The sequence below is a fragment of the Mus caroli genome, unplaced genomic scaffold (assembly GCF_978045245.1).
Source record: "Mus caroli unplaced genomic scaffold, Mus_caroli_1 scaffold_8, whole genome shotgun sequence".
In the NCBI taxonomy this organism is placed as follows: Eukaryota; Metazoa; Chordata; class Mammalia; order Rodentia; family Muridae; genus Mus; species Mus caroli.
Window position 1 is genome coordinate 142,398,031 of NW_028227263.1, and position 23,641 is coordinate 142,421,671.

The window sequence follows — 23,641 nt, forward strand, 5'->3', positions numbered from 1 at the left end:
GGCAGCGTTTGGACAACAACTTTATTAGCAGCCGCCTCGCGGGACGGCGACCGGGAGTGCTGGGGTGTAGGGCTAGGGGAAGTCGTACGCGGCCGTGGATTGAGCCTGCTAAACAGAGATTCGCTTTGGCTCGTCGACACTGCGACAAGACAGAAGTAAAGAAGGTGACAACGTAGACGATCGGTGCAGGCGCTAGAGAATAAACCGAAGGCTTCAAGCCGCAATTTGAAGTCGGGTGCAAATGAAGGCAGAGTAGGAAACTGTAATTCCCAGTTTTCCTGTGTCGAAAGGCCTGATGGGAGAGGTAGTTTTGCGCAAGACTCGACCTCTCTGAGGCTTGAGGTGTCTCTTGACCAGAGAAATGGAGTTGGAACAGAGAGAGGGGTGAGTAGATGAGCTTTGTGTAAACGGGGACTCCAAAAACAGCAACGATCGGCTGTAGTGCTCTCAGGGACGATGGGGAAGTTCGTGCAGTTGCTTTCTTTTCGAATCTCTATGGGAAAACCGGAGGCAGTACTGGAGCATCGTAGGGAAGATTAGGAATTTGGTGTTCTCATGGATCTGAGAGCAAGGAGATTGGAATGTGGGCTCCAAAGTCTGAGGGAGGAGGCTAGGGTCTGATTTCTCAGTGTTAGGGAGGAGGACTGGGGCCTGGATCCCTGGCAGTGACCGAGAAGGGCTAGGGTCTGAGCTTCTTGGTAGGAGGGAGGAGGGCTAGAGTCTGGGCTGCTGGGTGTGATGGAGGAGAGGGCTAGGGTCTGGGCTCCAGGCTGGGGCCTGGACCTAAGTCCCCCTGGGAGGGACTTGGAGAGCCAGAATATAAGCTTCTAAAACTTCTTGGCCCTACAGGACCATGGCAGCCGTGGGCTTTGAAGAGTTCTCAGCGCCACCGGGCTCAGAGCTGGCTCTGCCTCCCCTGTTTGGTGGCCACATCCTAGAAAGTGAGCTAGAGACAGAAGTGGAATTTGTGTCCGGTGGTCTGGGTGATTCAGGACTCCGGGAGCGAGATGAAGAGGAAGAGGCAGCCCGGGGTCGAAGGCGTCGCCAACGGGAACTAAATCGTAGAAAGTACCAGGCACTAGGTCGGCGCTGCCGGGAGATCGAGCAGGTAGGTAAGTGTGGATTCCCATTTGGGGGTCCTCTGGCCTGAACTGCCGCCTCCCTGCTGACGCCAACACCGCCCCCTCCTCATACGGCCTCCTCCTCTTCCTCCTCCTCATGTCCTTCTTTATCCCTTTCCTTTTGTACTTGAACAAGTGAACAGATCCATGTGGGTCTAATTCTGTGCCAGGCACCCTAAGTAGTCTCTTCCAGAATATTTATATTCATTACCTTTCTTGTTGTGGCCTGGGAAAAGCAACTTGGGGAAAGGCTTACTTTGACTTGGAGTTTAAGGATCTGTCATGGCAGAGAAGACACAGTGTCAGGAGCATGAGACAGTTGATTATGTTGCATCCATAGGCAGGAAGCAGAGAGAGATGGAAAGATGACTACTGGCACTCAGCTTGACTTTTCCTTTTTATTCAGTTTATTCCAGCCCATGATATGGTGCTGCCCGCATTTAGAGTAGATCTTCCTACCTCAATTAACCCAATCTGGAACCCCACAAAGACATGCATAGGGTCTTGTCTCTTAGGTGATTTTTAGATCTTGCCAAGTTGAAAAATCAGTGATAACCACCACAGCATCAGACACTGTGCCTCTGGTGTGTCACCGGTGACTCTCAGATGTTTCATTCACCACAGCCGCTCACCTACTCTGCCTCTTGAACCTCACTTGGGTCCTTCTTTTCTCAGATGAACTCATCCTGTGAGTCTTTAGTTCACCTCCTTAGTAAGAAGGAGGAAGGAGCTATGGGGAGAATGTAAGTAGGTCGTAGTAAGTCAGGAACACCAGACAAGAAGTCTGGAACTTGCCCTTTGGATGAATGGGAGCTGGCAAGGGGTTTGAAACTAGTGCACAGACAGGGGGTGGAGGGGGGATGATAGGAGGGCTGAGGTGGGGGCCAGTGTCTCAGTTTCTCCTTTTCATGAGGACAACGTTCTGGTTGGGCTCTGCACCAGTGACCTCTGTTGAACCATTCTGTTGAATGCTGCTTCTGGCATTACTGTGTTTTCATAATGCTCACTTTTTGAAGTATTGGGTTAGGATTCCAACAAATCTTTGTTGGGTGTGGGTGACATCCTGAAACACAGTGTGTACAAGTCCTGCAAAGGGAGAGGCTGAGGATGAGGAGATTGGGAAAGGACTCTAAACACTGCTTAGCAAGTGTGATACTAACAGAGTTCTGAAAGGGGAGAGCTGGACTTACAGGTGTTTGCAGCTCAATCGTTCTGCCACGCCCACTGCTGGAGCCGCTTTGCTGGAGCCATACACGTGGTTGCCCTGCTATTGGACCCCGGGATTATTTGGCGGGAATCAGGCCCCTTCGCCTCCTTCATAACTGAGTTCGGAATAGTAAAATTGAACCTTAGGCAGAGCCTTGTTTTGGTTCTGTCTTTCTCTCGCGCCGCCTAGCCCTCCCCCCCCCCCACCCCCCACCCCCCTTTCTCTTCCAGGTTTCCAAGATGCCTTTCCAGACTAGAACCCAGACATGTGAGCTGCTGACCGGACACAACAGCTACCTAGTGTGGATGCTGAGATCTGAAATCTGGTCCTCTGAGAGAAAAGCAAGCTCTCTCCATACATTATATGTGTTTATTTATGTATACATATATATGTTTGTATATGTGTGTGTGTGTGTATATCTAGATATAGATAGACTGATACACACATACATACATACACATTTTATGTTTATGAGAAGTTGCCTCCATGTATCTCTATGTACCATGTGCATGCTTGGTGCCCACTGAGGTTGAACTAGGCCATTAGATCCTCTGGAATTGTAGTTGAAATTGGTTGTTAGCTACTATGTGGGTACTGTGAATTGAATCTGGGTCTTTTAGAAGAAAAACTAGTGCTCTTTATGGATGAGCCATCCCTCCAGCTCTCCCATCCCCACAGTGCACATTTCAACTGCTGAGCTCTTGCTCCATCCCCTAAGCCTCCCTCCTTAATCCCCCCTACTAAGATCAGATTCCACGTGCACAAACCCAAAGTTCAGCTGAGTAATTTGCAAGAATCCACACAGCTGATGAGTAGCAGAGCCTGGAAAGTGCAGGTCTTTCTGATTAGAAAGAACTTTAGCCTGTGTCCTAGGCACTGTTTGACTGAGTCTTGTTCTTTCCTTTCCATGTCTAGGCTGAGGCCTTCAAAAAGTTCAAGGGCTGTTCCCTGATTCTGCAATGTTCTCTTCCTGACTTGCTTCTTATTTGTCTCCTGCCTGTCATTCAGGTGTTGGCTTAAACAGCTTCTGGCCCTAATTTCAGCAACCATCTTCTGGTCTAATAGTCTATTAGACATGTAGACTGTGTCTGACAAACACTTGGTGTTTGTATTAATGATTTTTATGTTGCTGTGATCCCAGCACCCAACAAAAGCAGCTTAAGGGAGGGAAGCCTTATTTCAGTTCATGGTTTCATCCCATCGTGGTGAGGATGCTTGGTGGAACAGCTCGGTCTGTGTCAGCAGGAACATGTGGAAGGGGCTTTTTACATCATCGTGTACTAGGAAGCAGAGGGGGAGACAAGAACCATAGATAGGGCCTAACCTTGAGAGGCCCAGCCCTAGTAATTGATTTCTGCTAGGCAGACACCAATTCCTGAATTTTCCCAAGCATCCTCCCAGCAGCTAAGGGCCATGCTTTGAAAACTTGAGCCTATGAGGGTGTGGTGGCTGAAAGAGAATGGCTCTCATAACCTCAGATGTTGAAATGTTTAATCTCCAGTTGGTAAACTACTTGGGAAAGATTTTGATGTGTGACCTTGTTGGAGTTGATGTGTCTCTAGGGGTACAGTTTGAGGTTTCAAAAGCTAGTACCAGTCCCAGTCTCTTTCTCTGCCTGCTGCCTGTGGATCAGGGTGTAAAGCCCTCAGCTCCTGCTCCACAGCCATGCCTGTCTGTTTTCCACCATGATGATTATGGATTAACCCTCTAAAACAATTAGCAAGCCCCAGTTAAATGCTTTCTTTGATAAGATTTACCTTGGTCAGAGTGTCTCTTCACAGCAAGAGAACAGTAACTAAGCTAGAGGGAGATTTCAAACTGAAAGTGAAAAGCTGTGTAGTGTTTCACTTAGCATGGCTTGACTGAGGGGACACAGACACATTGCTATCACTGGGGATCTTATATTGTGGGTGGGTAGACAGCAAACCAAGGGAAGAAGATGTGAATGTTAAGAAAAAATAAAGAGGAGACAGAGCTCTGTGAGTTCTAGGTCAACCATAGCTATATAATGAGATGCTGGGCATAAATCAGTAAACAAACAGTGAATGGGTGGCCAGGGTTCTGTGTGATGATAACGTGGGAAGTATCACAGTTAGGTGGGAGGCCTAAGATGACTTCCTGAGTTGGTGACGTTTTAACTTATTTGACTGTGGAAGGAATATGAGCCAAAAATAGAAGAGAGACCATGTGGAAAGATCATCCCTAGGCCAGGAGTATGCTTTGGTTAGTCAGGTAGAGGCCAGCTCTTGGCACTTGGTGGAGATGAAGGAGCACATCAACTCATGATTATTGATTGATGTTAGGTGCCACAGTAAAGAGAAGCTCAGCAAGATGCTGTGCCTTCATTTTCCAAAGGAGCACAGGGGTACCACCTCTTGGGAAAGATTGACACCCAGCTAGTTCACTCCAGTTTGTTTGTTTGTTTGGTTGGTTGGTTGGTTTGGTTTTTTTTTTTTTTTTTTTTTGGGGGGGGGTTTTTTGAGACAGGGTTTCTCTGTGAAGCCCTGGCTGTCCTGGAACTCACTTTGTAGACCAGGCTGGCCTCGAACTCAGAAATCCGCCTGCCTCTGCCTCCCGAGTGCTGAAGGCGTGTGCCACCACCACCCGGCCACTCCAGTTATTTTATTCAAACATTATACCAGGTTGATTGGGGCTGAGAAATGTCCCATCTACCAAGGTTATCTTGCCCTTTGCTGCTTGTGAGAGCAGACAACCCACACAAATCTCAGTCCCTTTAGACCATGGCTATCCATAATCAAAAGTAAGAACTGCAGGTTTGCCAGGAGTGTCTTACAGGATTCATGCAGCTGCAGACTCTCATGTAGCACCAAGTGCAGACCTCCCAGAGAGTCAACACTTCTTAAGGTTCAAACAGTCTCAACAAATTCTCAGCCTCTACTGATTGGCCCAGACATAGCAAAGGCTTTGCTGAAACGTTTCACTCAAAGCAGACACAAAGGCTTTACATACATATCATTATTAGTATAGTGTTCATGGACAGGAGAAAGGAGTAAATGAAGTAGGACTTGGGGGCCCTAGCATGCCTTTATAGAGCCAGCTACATGGATGGCCTGCCATTAATGCCGTTAGAGACACTGAGTAAATGATTAGGAGAGTGATGAAGTCCAGCTGTCCTGGGCTTCTGTATTAGTTACTCTTCTGCTGCTGTCATAAAATACCATGGCCAAGACAAGAGTTTTGGCTTCGAGTTCCAGAGCATTCAATGGTGGAGCAGAGGCATTAGGAAGCCAAGAGCTCACATCTTAAACAGCACTGGGAACAGTGTGAGGCTTTTGAAACCTCAGAGCCTGCCCCAGTGATGCACTTTACCTATGTATGGCCATACCTCCTAGACCTCCCCAGAACGACTAGGAAGCAAGTATCCCAATGCCTTGGATGCTAGAGCCACCCAAAACATTGCCATTTCTTCTGCCTCCCTGCAGGTGAATGAGCGGGTCTTGAACAGACTCCATCAGGTGCAAAGGATAACTCGGAGACTCCAGCAGGAGCGCAGGTACCATTCTGTATACTCTGTGGGCCCAGCCCCTTTGCTCCCACATATTTCCACCACCTTTCACCTTTTGTGCCGTTATCTCCTGTCTTCCTGGCCTTCATAAGGCACAGGGACAAAGCTGAGAAGGGCCCAGAGTGAGAGAAGTGGAGAAGTAGCATTGGGTCATGGAATGAAGAGCTGGCCTAGGGACTGGAGTAAGGGGTAGGACAGAGTGTTTGCCCACTTTAAGTAGAGAGGACAGCTGGAAGGAAGCAGCACAGACCTTACTTGCTGTAAATTGGAGTTGCAGTCTCCAACACTAAGAATAGCAACAACAGCATCAAGAGGCTGGGATGGAGGGTTGAGCTAGGGTTGACAAACTCAGGTCAGTACCTCCTGCAGGCCACTGGGATCACCATGACTGAAGGGATGTGAGCTCTTCAGCCTGATGGCCCCTTGCTGTGTCCCAGGAACACACTTATGATTCAGAGGACGTGAGGCCAAGTCCACCCGGCTCTTTTCACCTCAGCTCCATAGCTTGGCACATTTGAGCCTCTGGTCCCTCCTTAACACTTTCCTAGTGCCTTGGTCTTCGTAGGCTGTTCCCTTTCGGGCATCTCTGCTGATCAGTCTTGATGCTCCCAGACCCTCACCCAGTAGTCAGTTCCCCAGGATTGTCAGGTATGGAAGCTGCTACCTATAGACAGCTACCTTTGCTTATATTTGGTAAATTAAAATTGAAATTTAGAAACTAGAGAGGTGGACTGGTGCTGAGGAGCGCTTACTGTTCTTGAAGAGGACTCAGGTTCAATTTCTACCATCCACATGGTGGTTCAGAACTGTCTGTATCTCCAGTCCAGGGGATCTAGCCACCCTTTTCTGGCCTCTGTGGGCATCAGGCATGTGCATGGTGTGTGTATGTACTTATATGCAAATATCTATACACATAAAACTAAATCAAGTTTAAATTTAACAAAAGGAGAACTGAGGATATAGTTCAGAGGTAATAACATGTTTGCATAGAATCCTCCAGTGGCTCACTAGTAGATCATCTGCCTAGAGTCCCCCAGGAAATGCTGGACATGTGGCCCATCAGTAAAGCATTTGCCTAGCATCTGCAAGGCCCCAGGTTCAATCTCTCTATCCTTGTAAACCTTTCATTTTATTCGTATGGGTGCCTATGTGCCTGTGTACCACACCAGTGAGGTAGACAAGGAGGTCAGACGGAGGCATTGGATCCCCTGGGTTACAGAAGGTTGTAAGCTGCCATTTGGGTGCCAGGACTTAAACCTGGAAGGGCATCCAGTGCTCTTAAGAGCTGAGCCATCCCTCTCGCCCCTGGGCTCAATCTCTAGTATGTAAAAGGAAACTGGGACTGGAGAGGTGGATCATTGGTTAGGGGCACCATTATCAGGCAGCTTACAACCTCCTGTAATTCCCACTCCAGAGAATCTGCCATCTTCTTCTGGCCGTCTCAGGCACAGCTCTACATGACATACATACATCCATATAAATAAAAAAATCTTTTTAAAAATCCCATTTCTTGAGTTGTACTGTCCACATTACCTGCGTTTAGCAGCCAAAGGGGGGTGACTAAAATAATTGCCATTAAGCAGTTATTTTAATAATTGAGTTAAAAGTCGCCTTCACAGTGTGCCAAAGGTAGCCATGTCTGCTGTTTGATAGCATGGGTCCCATACACATAGGGAAGAAAGAGTTGAAGATGGGTGTACACAGTGTACATGTAAACATTAGAGGACAGCTTTTGAAAGTCTGTTCTCGCAGGGCGGTGGTGGCGCACGCCTTTAATCCCAGCACTTGAGAGGCAGAGGCAGGCGGGTCTCTGAGTTCAAGGCCAGCCTGGTCTACAGAGTGAGTTCCAGGACAGCCAGGGCAACACAGAGAAACCCTGTCTCGACAAAAAGAAAAGAAAAAGAAAAAAAGAAAAGAAAGCCTGTTCTCTCCTTCCTCCGTGAGTTCTGAAGATCGAATGTAGACTGTCAGGCTTACGTGACAACTACTTTTACCCCCAAGACATTTTGCCAGCCTGTTTCTTACTTGTTTGTTAGTCAGTGCTCTTAACCATTGAGCCATCTCTCCAGCCCTGTTTGTCTGTTTTTGTTTTTTATGTATATGAGTTCACTATAGCTGTACAGATGGTTGTGAGCCACCAAGTGGTTGCTGGGATTTGAACCCAGGACCTTCAGAAGAGCAGTCAGTGCTCTTAACCGCTGAGCCATCTCTCCAGCCCTGTTTGTCTGTTTTTAATTGGTTTACTTTTTTTCGGGTTTTTTTTTTTTTGTTGTTGTTGTTGTTGTTGTTTTTGTTTTTCGAGACAGGGTTTCTCTGTATAGCCCTGGCTGTCCTGGAACTCACTTTGTAGACCAGGATGGCCTCGAACTCAGAAATCCGCCTGCCTCTGCCTCCCGAGTGCTGGGATTAAAGGCGTGTGCCACCACGCCTGGCTGAATTGGTTTACTTTTAAGAGATCATTTGTTTCTGTGTGTGATTGTTTATGCGTCCATATGTGGGTGAGTAACTGTGGAGACGAGATGAGAGCCTTGAAGCTAAAGTTAGAGGCGTTTGTGACCCACCTAGTGTGGGTACCAGGCCCTCGTGATGGAGCAGCAAATGCTCTTAACAGCTGAGCCATCTCTCCAGACGTTTTTTTGTTTGTTTGCTTGGCTTGAGAGAATGGTCCCCCTATGTATTACAGGCTCAGTCTGTCGGTCCTCTTTTGTTTCCTCCTGAACGCTGGGATTATAGGGATGCTCACTCCTCCTGGCCATCCAAGATTTTCCTTTACAGTAAGTAGGATCATGAGACTTGACGATAGGGATGATTGGCCTTTGTAGATAAAACAGGAACTGAGAATGAAAGACCCTCTCTGACAATTCCGTAAGATTGATAATGCCTTTGAGCTCTCACAGCTGCATTCTCATGGGGCCTCTGGACCATCTGTCACACCCTGCCACCAGGGGTCTTGATACCAGCTCAAATTTCAGCCCCACCCTAGACAGACAAGCCAGGCTGGTGTGTGTGTGTGTGTGTGTGTGTGTGTGTGTGTGTGTGTGTGTTTGGGGGTGGGGTGGAGATGAGGGGTCTTAATCCCAGCATTCAAGGCAGGTAGTTCTCTGAGTTTGAGGCTAGCCTGGTCTATAGAACAAGTTCCAAGACAGCCAGGAGTACACACTAATAAATACACACTCTCTCACACTCACACACACACACACACACACCAGCCTGTCCCTCTGATCATAGCCTCTTAGTGCCCTTACTGGCACAGTAAAAGTGAGCACCTTCGTGATGGCCAATGAGGCCTGACTTGGGTGGCTTGCCTCGAACTCAACATCCCTAGAGCACTTCTGGGCCTTGGCAGGGGCTCCACTGTCAGAAGTTTTCTTATGCCACACCTCCTCACATTCTTCACCCCAGGCAGGGTCTCCTGTAGCCCATGCTGCCCTCCAACTAACCCTCAATTTGTGATCCTCTTACCTGAGTGCAATGCTTGCTGGGATTACAGGTATCTGTGCTGGGATTACAGGTATCTGGCTACCACGCTGTTTTATTTGGTGCTGAGTATTACAGTGTCTCAAAAACAAAATCCTTTAATCCAAGCACTTGAGAAGCAGAGGATGTGTGTTTCTGTGAGTTCAAGGCCAGTCAGGGTTACATAGTGAGAACCTGTCACAAAACAAACAGACAAAAAGGAAGTTGAGAGCTGGGCATGGAGGCATATACCTTTAATCCCAGCATTTGGGAAGTAGAGGCAGACCATTATCTGTATGTTTGAGGTCAATCTGGTCTAAAAATTGAATCTCCAGTCAGCCAGGGCTATTACACAAAGAAATCCTGTCTCAAAAAGAGGAGGAGGAGGAAGTAGTAGCAGTCAGAGCTGTAGCTTGGGACTCTAGCTCAGTGGTATAGTACTTGTGAAGCATGTTCAAGATTCAGTCTTCATGGGCTGGGGAGATGGCTCAGCAGTTAAGAGAACTGACTGCTCTTCCAGAGGTCCTGAGTTCAAATCCCAACAACCACATGTGGCTCACAACCATCTGTAAGGAAATCTAGTGTCCTCTTCTGGTGTGTCTGAAGACAGCTACAATGTACTCATATACCTAAAATAAATAAATCTTAAAAAAAATTCAGTCTTCATTACCAACATCACAATTTGAACGCTTACCAGATGCTAACAATCACACTGTGTGCTTTAGAGACTCGTCTATGGAATATACCTTCACAGCACCTAGCCCAGTAAAGGATGTCACCTATCATTGTGTAGGAGACTTGGGGTCAACTGGTTCCCAGCTGGGAGCTCAGACTACAGAGGTCTAAACCTTTCTAGTTCAAGTCAACTTTAGATTGAAGAGACCCGGACTTATCTTTTACTTACTCCCCCAGAAGATGAGATTTTCAGTGCCTGCATCTCCATCCACACAGGTTCCTCATGAGGGTGCTGGACTCCTACGGGGATGACTATCGGGATAGCCAGTTCACCATTGTGTTGGAGGTGAGCTCTGGTCTCCAAGCAGGTTGGGAGGATGGGGAATCCAGGAGTCTTTAACCGCCACCATGTTACATCTTACCAGGATGATGGCAGCCAAGGCACAGATGTCCCTATCCCAGGCAATGCTGAGAATGAACCTCCAGAGAAAGAGGGGCTTTCCCCATCCCAAAGGACAACCTTAGACCCCACCAGCCCAGCCCCCGGCGAGGGGCCCAGTGGGCGGAAGAGGCGGCGGGCGCCACGGGTGGGGGCTTCATTGACTCCAGAACTGGCCCCAGTGCAGGTGGGAGCCGAGGGCTGGGGCCAAGGCGTGGTGAGAATCCTGGGCAGGGCTTTGAGGGTTCCAGGTCTGGGGAGGGCTGGGCAGACTGGCAACACTGGGTTGCTATCTGGTAGGATAGAGGAGTTGGAAAACCAGGCTAGTGCTTGAAGAAAATGGGAACAGCAGGAGAAGAGGAAGTCAGCTGAGGGATGGTTGTCAGTGCTGGCCTGATTGTGGGAAGTGTATAACCTGGGAAACCAGTGCCCATAGGCTGATTGGTGAGTGTGTTGGGGGGGGGGGGGGGTACGTCTCCTAGGTCTCCATATCCACTCACATCTTGTTCCTTATCTTTTCAGATTAAGGTTGAGGAAGACTTTGGCTTTGAAGCAGATGAGGCCTTGGATTCAAGTTGGGTTTCCCGAGAGCCAGACAAACTGCTACCCTACCCTACCCTAGCCAGCCCACCCTTTGACTAACCCTCTCCCCAATAAACAGATTCCCTATGTACACTTGTCTAGGTCACTGTTTATTGCTCCCACCTCTGATCATATTCAGGTTCCAGGGTTGGAGGCTACCCTGTCTACACACTGAATTCCAGGCCTGCCTACACTACATATGAGACTTCCTTGTCTCACAACAACAAAAGAAACCCACGAAAGAAAAGATTGTGGGGTTATTAGTTTTCACATTTTTATTGGAGAGCAACAGGGAAGGGGCCTCTTCCATCAGCAGAGGCCTTCACAGGTTCTTCAGCCATTCCAAGCTTGGACCCAGAGGATCCTGCGGGTGGCTGGGCACATCAGGCATGTTCCCATCATCTCTCACAGGCACTGCAAAACAGAAGGATGAGCCACTGAGACCAGCAGCTCTCCAGAGTCCTGCAGAAAACAGCTGCTTTGTGTCTGTATTCCAGGTGAAAAAGGAAAGTGAGGGCCAGAGATTCAGCAGAGGCAAAGACACAGGGAAATGAGGGAGATATCTCCAACGGAGAGAAAGGAACTGGGAGATGAGCAGAAATCTGGAGAGAGCATGTTAGGGTAACTTAAAAGTGTGGACAAACTGGGCAGTGGTGGTGCACGCCTTTAATCCCAGCACTTGGGAGGCAAAGGCAGGTGGATTTCTGAGTTCGAGGCCAGCCTGGTCTACAGAGTGAGTTCCAGGACAGCCAGGGCTACACAGAAACCCTGTCTTGAGAAGGAAAAAAAAAAAAAAAGCGTGGACAAAGAACATTTCAATGCATTAAGGACTCTCCTACACAGATATGTCTGGCCCTCCCCCCAACACAGGTCGCTGCTCACCTGGATAGTTGTAGGGTGTGGCCTTGTTGATCATGCTAGCATACTTGGTGTAGGGGCTAATCATGGGCATAATTATAGCTGTGGAGAAAGACAAAAGACCCCAGGATGAAGTAGCTCTCCAGGGATAGGGAAAGCGTAGAAACAGCCCTGGCAAAAGGGAGCGAGAAAAGGCCAGCACAACCAGTAGGGCCCTTTGGTGGGTCCTCAGCACTCGACCATCCCCACTTAACATGGGTCAGTGTAAATCCTGAGAGTGGAGAATAGCATAGAGGTTGGAGACAAGCACTCAGGAATACATGAGGCCCAAAGACTGGTCACAATAGATAGCTTTTAGATTTGCCCATGTGGGCTATAGCCATGAAAGGAATGTAACAGGCTAGTGTTGCTGATACAAGTTAATAGCCACATGTTAATTTCACATCTTAAACTACACGTGTTAAGGGGCTAGAGATGGCTCAGCAATTAAGAACACTTGCTGTTTTGCAGAGTTTGGCTCCTAGCACCTTTTGACTCCAGTTCCACAGCATCCAACAAACTTATCTGGCTTTTGTGAGCACTCCCACATATGTGGATACAGAAACACAGATACATAATTTGTAAAAGCTGAGGGGGCTGGAAGACGGCTCTTCAGGTAAGAGTACTTGCTAATCATCCAGAAGACTTGAGTTCAATTCGCAGCAGCCATGTCAGGCAGCTCATAAATGCCTAATATCTCCCACTCCAAAGGAAAAAGAATCTATGTCCTCTTCTTGCCTCCAGAGGCACGCACACACACACACACACACACACACACACACTTTTAAGAAAAGATATGTGCCGGGCAGAGGTGGCGCATGCCTTTAATCCGAGCACTTGGAAGGCAGAGGTGGATTTCTGAGTTCGAGGCCATCCTGGGCTACAGAGTGAGTTCCAGGACAGCCAGGGCTACACAGAGAAACCCTGTCTCAAAAACCAAAATAATAATAATAATAATAATAAAGAAAGATATGCAGGGGTGGTGGCTCAGGCGTGTGATATCAACACATGAGAACCCAAGGCAGACTGCTGTGAGTTTGAGGCCCACTTGAGCTAAGTGATTTGTATCCTCTATAAAAAAGAAAACTGAAAAGGTACAGAAGAAGTCAGTTCAAGGAAGTTTTAACCTTAGTGTTGTGAGAGAGCTCAATAGTTAAAATTACCTGCTCACTGGAACTCAGAATGAGCACTGACTCCAGTAAGTTGTCCTCCGACCCCCCAAAACCAACTGGTAGCCAACACACACACACACCTTAAAAATGTAATTTTAACTTTAAGAACGAACCAAGTATACTTTAAATCACTATTTCAACATATAATCAATTAAAACCACATACATTAGAGCATTCTAGGTCTTTGAAAGTCAGGGTGGTAGATAGCTGGTGGTGGGTTTTAGAACTTCACTGTCACACTCCGGGCCAGCAATACTGACAATTTTGGTACTGTGATGGCTGCCAAATCCAAGGCCTCACCCCAGACTTTCAGAATGAAAATTTGACAGTTCACCACCATCTCCCAGGCTTCAATGCATCAGAACTGTGAATAGCCCTGTCCCACTGCAAGGTGGGAGACTTGCTGAGAGATTTGCATAAGTCAGACTTCGCCGAGGAGTTCTGCCTACGGAGTCAAACTGAGTTGAATGTGCACCTCTTGTGTAGATGTGTGTAGTGAGGGAAGAGCGACAGTAATGTCAGGATATGGCTGGCAAGGGGATGCGAGATGAAACTGTGCTGTGGAATGCTGATGACTTCCGGGTGGAGGATGCACGTTCGCGCCGGGGAAGGGGGCACTCACCGAGGCCCCAGACAGAGAAGGACACCACCAGCACCGGCTCCTTCGCCCAGGCATTCTTGAGGAAGGCAGAGATTCCTAGAGAGGTGAGAAGACAGTCACCCTTGGGGACTACTGCGGTGACCTCTAACACTCTCGTATCACCCCTGCTCTGCACCCTCGTGACTGCCGCGCCCCTATTCTGGGACGGATTACCGCTCCCCAAGGCTCCACTGAGACTCAGCCACGGATCAGCCCACGGTTTCCTGGAACTACTTGATCCCCGCGCGCTCCAAACCTGTACTTACTCCCGGCCATCTTGGTCTTGGCGGCGACAAGGGAGCGGAGCTCTCTGGGAGTTGTGGTCCTTCTCCTTGCATGAGGCCCCGCCCCTTGGGCGAGGACATGGACACTTTCGGGAGTTGTAGTTCTGGAGTGAGGCTTAAGAGGCCTGAAAGATTTAAACCACCTTGAACACCTGCTGGTCTCACCTTTTTCTTACAGTTCATAGCTTAGCAAATGCATCGGAGAAGTAACATAACGTTCTCCTGTAAGAAAGTCAGCTTTGGGCTGGAGAGATGGCTCAGTGGTTAAGAGCTCTGATTTCCAGCAACCACATGGTGACTGACAACCATCTGCAGTGGGATCTGACGCCCTCTTCTGGTGTGTCTGAAGACTGCAACAGTGTACTCACATACATAAACCTTAAAAAAAAAAAAGTCAGCTTTACATTGAGATCACATCTAGACATAAACTCATTCTGGAAATTCTAAATTAATCCCAAATAGATTAAGGACTGTCTGTGCTTTGTGGCACTAGCATGCAGATCATGGCTTTTCCCTCCATCCGCCCCTTAGTACTGAAAACTGAAACCAGGACAGGCTAGGCTACCCATCTCTGTCCGAGCCACTCCTCCGTCCACTTGCTGATAGAGTCTATGATCCCAGGTCCCTGCTGGTGGATTTTAGGCATATTTTTTATTGTTGAGCCACATTTTCCAGCCCTTTCATTACTTTTTATTTTGAGAAAGGGCATTAAGTGGCTCAAGTTGGCCCTGCAATCTTTGAACTTGGCAGCATCCTTGGTTTCTCAAACTGGTGAGATTACAAGCCTGAGCCTCCAAGACTGTGCACATCACTTTAAAAAATTAACATATCTGGGCTGGACAGTGAGAGCAGTAATGGAGTCTGAGCCTTCTCTTGTTACCAGCATAGTACATATTGTACAGCCAGCTTCTTTTTCCCTTTCTGCCTTTTTGTTTTTGTTTTTGTTGTTTTTTCTTCTCTTCCATTTTCCTTCCTCCCACCTGCCCCTTTTCTTTCTCTCCTCAGTGCTGAGGCTAGAATACTCTGGGCAAATAGTCTTCTACTTAGCAACAACATCCTCAGCCCTCCTCCCCTACTTTTAAATTAAATTAAAGAACACCAGAGGCTATGACTGTTCCGTCTTGCAACTTTTTCCAGGACAATGAAAGTATGACGCAGTTACCCAGGAGCCTCCACCTGACTCCTCTGTTCCCTAAACAGGACTCTCACATGGCTTTCTAGTGTTACTTCATTTCCTCAGAGTCTAAAAGGCAGGGTCAACCTTTTCCTCAGCTCCACGGAGAGTGCCCACCATGGTCCTGTCGCTGATACTCCAGCTGTCGACTCTCTGTGAGCTGTCCCTCCCCTGCGTGTGGATCCTTGGCTGGGCTGGGGGCTATATCTGTTCATATGGAATTCAACATCCAATTTAGAAAAAGGAGTCAGGACTGGTACCCAGATACCTGAGTCCTAATCGGGGGAAGACAGATTGCTGGGCCGGGGTGAGCATAGGTTTCTCTGGATCTCCAGGCAGAGGAGGGTAAGGGATATCTAGGGGTCAAAGAATGGATTCAATTCTCATGGTAATGGGCAAGTCTACTGTGCTGGAGGAGGGGGCATCTAGACCTTCAAACCCCGAGGCAGAGAAACCCCAAGGAGCCGGGTACTGTTCTTAGGAAAGGTGGGGAACAGAGGCCTGCCCTCTTGGGTCAGACAGCAGCTTCTTAAGTATGGGGAATGGAAGTACAGAGTTTTGCTTGATCCTAAAACAGAAGGTGGCAGGCTTCTTATTTTTCAGAGGAAAAAGAAACAAAGTAATCAGAGTCTAGGGCTCCTTAGAGGGGAGACGGTAGTCCACAAAGGACTTTGTAAAAACCGGCTCTTCACCTTCTGCAGGGCCTGCATGCCATGCTGACTTCACACCAACAGGTGAGTGGGAGACTCCACCTGCTCTATGCTATGTTGCTCACACCTAGCCTCCAACAACTCATTTTATCTTTGTGCCTAGCTTCACTCCAGATTCCCTCATTCCCCTCTCTTCCTCTCTCCTTCCATCCCTCCCTCCACTACATACCTTGCTTCTTTTCCTTCTCCCTTTTCTCCTGTCTCTTTCCCTTCCCCCTTTCATAGCCTTCCTTCCTTCCTCCTCCATCCCCTCCTCCTTGCCCCCTGCATGTTCCTCTCTTCTTCCTTCCCTTTGTCCTTCATCTCTTTAGTAACCACTATAGGTGAATAGAGAAGACCATGAATGTGGAGGTTAAGGAGACCTAGACAATCTTGTTCATTATTACATGTCCTTGAACGAACCAGGGGTCTTAGCCGGGCGTGGTGGCGCACGCCTTTGATCCCAGCACTCGGGAGGCAGAGGCAGGCAGATCTCTGGGTTTGAGGCCAGCCTGGTCTACAGAGTGAGTTCCAGGGCTCTACAGTCAGGGCTATACAAAGAAACCCTGTCTGGAAAAACCAAAATCAAAAAACAAAACAAAACAAAACAAAAACCCAGAGGTCTTGAAGCCTCCATTTCCTTAGGTGAGTCGGCTGCAGTGAGGATTTAATGTAGTTCTATAGGGAAACTATAGGCCTGGCATATTTCAAGGCTCCAGACATAGGAGTTCCTCAATGCCAAGTATACCAGCTTCTCTCACTGGAGCCTGCTTTCCAGAGAAGGAGGTCCCCACCCCAAGATGGTCTCTCCTCAGGTCCCCACCCTGAGATGGTGTCTCCTCAGGTCCCCACCCTAAGATGGTTTCTCCTCAGGTCCCCACCCCGAGATGGTTTCTCCTCAGGTCCCCCACCCCGAGATGGTTTCTCCTCTCCTCAGGTTCCCTCCCTGAGATGGTCTCTCCTCAGGTCCCCTCCCTGAGATGGTCTCTCCTCAGGTCCCCTCCCTGAGATGGTCTCTCCTCAGGTCCCCACCCTGAGATGGTCTCTCCTCAGGTCCCCACCCCAAGATGGTCTCTCCTCAGGTCCCCCACCCCGAGATGGTCTCTCCTCAGGTCCCCCACCTCGAGATGGTCTCTCCTCAGGTCCCCCACCCCGAGATGGTTTCTCCCCTCCTCAGGTCCCCTCCCTGAGATGGTTTCTCCTCAGGTCCCCACCCCGAGATGGTTTCTCCTCTCCTCAGGTCCCCACCCCGAGATGGTCTCTCCTCAGGTCCCCCACCCCGAGATGGTTTCTCCCCTCCTCAGGTCCCCTCCCTGAGATGGTCTCTCCTCAGGTCCCCTCCCTGAGATGGTCTCTCCTCAGGTCCCCACCCTGAGATGGTCTCTCCTCAGGTCCCCCACCCCGAGATGGTCTCTCCTCAGGTCCCCCACCCCGAGATGGTCTCTCCTCAGGTCCCCCACCCCGAGATGGTTTCTCCTCAGGTCCCCCACCCCGAGATGGTCTCTCCTCAGGTCCCCACCCCGAGATGGTCTCTCCTCAGGTCCCCCACCCCGAGATGGTCTCTCCTCAGGTCCCCCACCCCGAGATGGTTTCTCCTCAGGTCCCCCACCTCGAGATGGTCTCTCCTCAGGTCCCCCACCCCGAGATGGTTTCTCCCCTCCTCAGGTCCCCTCCCTGAGATGGTTTCTCCTCAGGTCCCCACCCCGAGATGGTTTCTCCTCTCCTCAGGTCCCCACCCCGAGATGGTCTCTCCTCAGGTCCCCCACCCCGAGATGGTTTCTCCCCTCCTCAGGTCCCCTCCCTGAGATGGTCTCTCCTCAGGTCCCCTCCCTGAGATGGTCTCTCCTCAGGTCCCCACCCCGAAATGGTTTTTCCTCAGGTTTCTTGATGGAGGAGATAATTCTTCTCTCTTCAATTTTTCCCACTATGCTTCAATTTGGACTGAGAATCACTGGGAAGCCATTCCTCCCTGAGTTATCAGTTCATTTAGTTTTATGTACATGAATGTTTTGCCTGCATGCACACACACCACATGCATGTCCAGTGCTCGCAGAGTTCAGAAGGCAGCAGGAGGAGCCTCTGAAACTGCAGGTATGGCTGCTTGTAAGCCACCATGTGGTGCTGAGAATCCTAGCCCAAGTTTTTGCAAGGCCAACAAGTACTTTTTATCTGCTAAGCCATTTCTCCAGCATCCTAATTTTAAATCTATTTAAATGATAACTCAAATAGGTACTCGTGATTTTAAAGACCCAGTTATTACCAAAGATGCAACAGTCTTCTCTTCCCTTTCCCATGTTCCCGAATCCTACCGAAAGGTTCCCCAGTCTTCCTCTTCCCCTTCCCGTGTTCCTGAATCCTACCGAAAGGCTCCCAGCACTCATGCACACCATGAATTTACATACTTCCTCCTTTTCTTACCAGATCAGAATTAGTATTTCATGAGTCATCCTGTTCTGTGTCTTAAGCGTTAAACTTATGTTCTGTCTTAGAGATATTTTCCAATTATTAGATGGTTATATTTCCTCTTTAAATTTATTTATTTATTTTGAGACAGGGTTTCTCTGTGTAGCCCTGTCTGCCCTGGAATTCACTCTGTAGACCAGGCTGGCCTCGAACCCAGAGATCCACCTGCCTCTGCCTCCCAAGTGCTGGGATCAAAGGTGTGTGCCACCAACGCACAGCCTCTTTAAATTTATTTACAAATAAGAATTGCCTATGGTGATAGGCAGTGATAGTATACAACTTTAATTCCAGCACTAGAAAGACAGAGGCAAGAAGATTTCTGAGTTCAAGACCAGCCTGAACTCATAATGAGACCTTGCCTCAAAAACAAACAGCCGGGCAGTGGTTTAATCCCAGCACTTGGGAGGCAGAGGCAGGCAGATTTCTGAGTTTGAAGCCAGCCTGGTCTACAGAGTAAGTTCCATGACAGCCAGGGCTACACAGAGAAACCTTGTCTCAAACAACAACAACAACAAAAAAAACAAAAAACAAACAAACACAAGCCAAAACAACAGCCAGCCAGTGGCAGTGCTTGCCTTTAATTCAAGTACTAGTGAGGCAGAGATAAATGGATTACTGAGTCCAAGGTCAGCCTGGTCTACAGAGCAAGTTCCAAGACAGTCAGGGCTACATAGAGAATTCCTGTGTCAAACAAACAAACAAACAAACAAACAAGAATTTGCCTATTGTGAAGCAGTGGAAGTATTGGGTCATTGACTATGTTATGGGTTTGTTTGTTTGTTTGTTTGTTTGCTTGCTTTGTTTTTTTTTCTGAGACAGGGCTTCTCTGTATAGTCATGGCTGTCCTGGAGCTCACTCTGTAGACCAGGCTGGCCTCGAACTCAGAAATCTGCCTGCCTCTGCCTCCCGAGTGCTGGGATTAAAGGCGTGCGCCCCCCCCACCCCCCCCTCGGTTTATGTTACAGTTTTGTTGTTTGGCTGTGTCCTAGGCATGGATTGAAACAATGGTTGTATGTATAGTGGGCTAGTGCTCTCACTGAGCAACACTTCCAGTCCCTCACTGAGTCATTCTAGGCAAGGGCTCTACCACTGAGCTCACCCCCAGCCCCTCACTGGCAGATTCTAGGCAGGTGCAAAACCACTGAGGCACACCCCAGTCCATCACTGGGGCATTCTAGGCAAATGCTCTCCCACTGAGCCACGCCCCAGCCTTCTCTGGGGGATGATTACAGGTACATCACTACACCTGGCATTCTATCCCATTGCCTTGTGTCTGTGTAGAAGTAGATGTATTTGAGTGCAGGTGCCTGCAGAGGCCAGAGGTATCAAGATCCCCCTGGAACTGGAATTACAAGTAGTTATGAGTTGTCCAATATGGGTGCTAGAAGCCAACCATAGGATCTCTGCAAAAACAGTAAATACTCTTAACTGTAAAGTCATCCTCAGCCCCTATTCTCTTTCCTGTTCAAGACCCACCTTTCAACCTTGTTATATTAAAAATTCAGTTGAGCTTGTTCAAACCATAGCAATGATTATTGACATGTTGCAAACTATAACGGCTTCTGTCAAGGTGTGGCAGTACAGATCTGTCATCTCGGCACTTGGAAAGCTGAGGCAGAAAGAAGAATTCACATTTGAAGCCAGCCTGCACCATAATGGGCTTGAGGACAAAAAGAATTATATAGTGAGGCTTTGTTTCAAAACCAAAACAGTAACACTACGTTAAAACAAAGTAACAATTTCTGGTATGGCATTTTGAAACTATGCCAAAAATTGTGGAGCAGGGGTTGGGGATGTAGCAGTTGGTAGATTGGTTGCCTAGTAGGCCCCAGTTCAGCATAGATAGGAGGGAGAGGTGGTGGGCCTGATGGTGGCACAGGTTTATAAGCCAGGAGGATCAGATGGCATAGGCTTATAATCAGAATCCAAGGTCATACTCCACTCCATAGCAAGTTCAAGGCTGGTTAAGGGTACATAAGACCTTGTCTCAAAACAAACAAACAAACAAACAAACAAACAAACAAAACCAGAGGAGGTTTGAGTCTATATCATAGTGATAGAGTGAGTGATTATCCACAATGCATAAGGCTCTGGAATTGTTCCTTAGCACAAACAAATAACTATGGGAAAAAGCTCAAAGTTAAGAGTACTATTCCTGTGATTGTCAGCTTGTTTGGGCCGGCTGTGGTTGTATTCCAGGCCCTCCCCTTCTTTATAGAGATTCATGGTGTCCAACTTCTGCTTAAGCTCCTGGGCCTTCCAGGTTGGAGGGTCCTAAGGACCCAAGCAGTCTTTTTTATTAAGCGCCCCTAGCCTCATACGCCCAGCCATGGCTGGGCGCTCATCCTGCTGCAGTTGTGACTCCTGGAATCAACGTGACCTTGAGTTGCCGTGCACCTCAACCTGCCTGGCGGTTTGCACTCTTCAAAAGTGGCCTTGTCACCCCTCTTCTCCTCCGGGATGTATCCGTTGAGCTGGCTGAGTTCTTCCTGGAAGAAGTGACTCCGGCCCAGGGGGGCAGTTATCACTGCTGCTACCGCAAGACAGGCTGGGGGCCAGGTGTCTGGTCTCAGCCCAGTAATGTTCTGGAACTGCTGGTAACAGGTGAGGTCCGGGAAGAACTGGGAGAAGGGCACAGGAGTGAGGTGAAGGAGGGTAGGAGAGGGTAGAAAGGAACACAAGGAGAAAGAAGATAGGGAGGTACACTGAGAAATTCCTGAACTTACTGAGGGGAGAGGAACGTGAGTTTGGGGGATGGGAAGGGAGGCAGAAGAGAGGGGAGGAGGAGGGAGAGGACGATCAGGACAGATAGGTCAGCCTATCTAAGACCTTGCCTGTGTTCCACAGATCAGCTCCCCAGACCATCACTGGTGGCACTGCCTGGGCCTGTGGTGGCCCCGGGAGCCAACGTAAGCCTGCGCTGTGCAGGCCGCATACCGGGCATGAGTTTTGCACTGTACCGCGTAGGTGTGGCAACCCCTCTGCAGTATATTGACTCTGTGCAGCCCTGGGCTGACTTCCTTTTGATCGGCACACACACACCTGGCACCTACTGTTGCTATTACCACACGCCTTCTGCCCCCTATGTGCTATCACAGCGCAGCCAGCCACTGGTCATCAGTTACGAAGGTAAGAAGCTCTGGCTCTCCTCCTTCAGACCCAAGCGACCAGGGGACATCAACTCCATTAAACTTAGAGACAACTCCATCTGTGTGCCAGAAACACAGAAAAGCAACAAGACTCTGGGATACGGAACCAACACCCTGTCTCCCTCTTTTTGGCTCGCAGGTTCTGGCTCCTTGGACTATACCCAGGGAAACCTCATCCGTTTGGGGCTGGCAGGAATGGTCCTCATCTGCTTGGGCATCGTAGTTACTTGTGATTGGCACAGCAGGAGCTCTGCCTTTGATGGTCTCCTGCCCCAGCAAAACTGAAGAGACTGCCTGGAGATGGACAGAGAAGCTGGGATCCTTGGTGACCAGCCCCTCTGGAACACTCTAGGCCTCCAGACTCCACTAGATTAATCCTTCTTCACCACTCTGTTAGGCTTGTTGAAGGATTAAAGGAAGTGACTGGCCTGTGGTAAATGATGCTCAGTTAATGTCAGTGACCTTATCCTCCCTTGAGAACCTCTGTTTCCTTCCTGTACCTTATTTCCTGCCCCCCACCTCTCCTTTCTCTTTCTTTTTGGCCGTGTTGGGGTCATAGGTTCATTCTACCACACCCAGCAAAAATTTCTAATTCCATATTTTAAGGGTGATACTCATGCCTCAGCCGTGTGTAGAGGCAAAAAGACAACTTCCAGGAGTTGATTTTCTCTGTCCATCCTGTAGGTCCCAGGGTTTGAACTCAGGCTGCCAGGCTTAGCCACAACAACTTTACCCGCTGAACCCTCTGGCTGGCTCCTAAGTAATTTATGTTTTTATATATATGAGTGTTTTGCCTGTATGCATGGTATCACTTGTAGGCCTCGCTCCCCAAGGAAGCCAGAAGAAGGCATCTGATCTCTTGGAATTAGAGTTACAGATGGGTGTGAGCCACCATGTGGTGCTAGAAGCTCCAACCCAGGTCCTCTGGAAGAGTAGCCAGTACTCTTAACTGCTGAGCCATCTCTCCAAGGCCCCCAAATCTATAAGATTAAAGTACTCAATCTCTCTTCTCTTCCAATGTTTTGGGGGTTTGTTCGTTTGTTTTTTAGTGCAATTTTTTAGGTCCTTCTACATGCTAGGCAAGTACTTTACCCCTGTGCTACAACCCCATCTCCCAGGTAATTTTTAAAAAATTAATCATAAATTTTTGATGTTTTGAAAACAGTCTTATTCTGTAACATAAGATGACTTGAACTTGAATAAATGTTCCTGCCTCGGCCTCTTGAATACCAAAATTACAGGTATGAGTGAGTCATGGTACTCTTTTTTTTTTTTTTTAACATTGAGGTTGCACTGTTTATTATGCACATAATGCTCTTACGCTGGACTTGGAAGCACGGGGCTAGGTTGGTCCGGTCCTGACCTGACAGTGAGACTCTTCATAAGTGAGGATGCATCTGTGACTTTTGTATCACTTCGACCCCACACCTGACAGAAAGCAAGCAAGCACTGTTCATCTGAGGCTCTGGTTTCAGAGGCTTCGGTCCCCCGTCACTTGGCTCCATGTTGCTGGGCTGCTCACCAAGTAGAACCACATGGCCCAGAAGCTTGTCCGTGACAGACAGGAAGCAGAAGCTCCATCGTTTCCTTCATGACACCCTCCTTGATTGCCAACCAAGCCTTTTCTAACTCCTCCCACCTTACCCAAACCAGACCAATCAGAGCTCCCACCTCAACTACAGGCACATTTACAGCTCTACTAGATCCATCGTTACATTACCTCCAATGGGGATCCATTCCCAGGGCAACAGTAGACAGAGCTCACGTAGTAGACCTTTGACCTGGAAACCAGCCAGCTTGCTCTGCTTCCCACTGGGCTCTTGGCTGCCCTCACCATTGTAAAAATAACACAAACCATTCCTGCAGCCTGTTTTCTGCAACTTGTTTTGTCTCTTACCTACCAAAGCATGGCTGCCTTCCAGTATCTCCTGACTTTATTAATTTAACTTTTCTCTTGTATCTGACTCGACAATGCTTGGCCAGTATTAGACACACAAATCTGGAAACAGTCCCTACCACTACCATCCTGCTGACTTCTGCTTCAATTCTGGTGGAGTGCATACCCAATCCTGCTTTTATAATTCTCCACCTCCTCCTCTTCTCTTTCCACTTAATGAAGCTTCAGATTTGTGGAGGATGTTTGTTTAGTTTGCTTTTTTGAAACAGA

At 48.5% G+C, this 23,641-nt stretch overlaps 3 protein-coding genes across 5 annotated transcripts; 2 read left to right on the top strand and 1 right to left on the bottom strand.

The window, feature by feature from the left end:
- Positions 1-11: 11 nt before the first annotated feature.
- Tfpt (TCF3 fusion partner) lies at positions 12-11,097 on the top strand. Of its 2 annotated transcripts, none has more exons than XM_021167731.3 (6): positions 12-384; positions 850-1,108; positions 5,772-5,842; positions 10,262-10,331; positions 10,411-10,641; positions 10,947-11,097. In XM_021167731.3, exons 1-6 carry the CDS (start codon positions 362-364, stop codon positions 11,064-11,066), a joined length of 774 nt encoding a protein of 257 aa, XP_021023390.1. In that variant the 5' UTR covers positions 12-361; the 3' UTR covers positions 11,067-11,097. The 2 variants fall into 2 exon arrangements, with proteins under 2 accessions (XP_021023390.1, XP_021023391.1); XM_021167732.2 differs by having other exon boundaries at positions 10,411-10,611.
- A 158-nt stretch (positions 11,098-11,255) lies between these two features.
- On the bottom strand, positions 11,256-14,088 carry Ndufa3 (NADH:ubiquinone oxidoreductase subunit A3). The gene is made up of 4 exons (XM_021168314.3): positions 13,982-14,088; positions 13,698-13,772; positions 11,889-11,966; positions 11,256-11,420 (listed from the first exon to the last, which is right to left on the bottom strand). The coding sequence occupies exons 1-4, from the start codon at positions 13,989-13,991 to the stop codon at positions 11,329-11,331; spliced, it is 255 nt and encodes an 84-aa protein (XP_021023973.1). The 5' UTR covers positions 13,992-14,088; the 3' UTR covers positions 11,256-11,328.
- A 1,203-nt stretch (positions 14,089-15,291) lies between these two features.
- Oscar (osteoclast associated Ig-like receptor) lies at positions 15,292-21,827 on the top strand. Of its 2 annotated transcripts, none has more exons than XM_021168703.2 (5): positions 15,292-15,346; positions 15,875-15,907; positions 20,630-20,929; positions 21,173-21,454; positions 21,614-21,827. In XM_021168703.2, the coding sequence occupies exons 1-5, from the start codon at positions 15,292-15,294 to the stop codon at positions 21,757-21,759; spliced, it is 816 nt and encodes a 271-aa protein (XP_021024362.1). In that variant the 3' UTR covers positions 21,760-21,827. The 2 variants fall into 2 exon arrangements, with proteins under 2 accessions (XP_021024362.1, XP_021024363.1); XM_021168704.2 differs by having other exon boundaries at positions 15,292-15,328.
- The last annotated feature ends 1,814 nt before the right edge of the window (positions 21,828-23,641 follow it).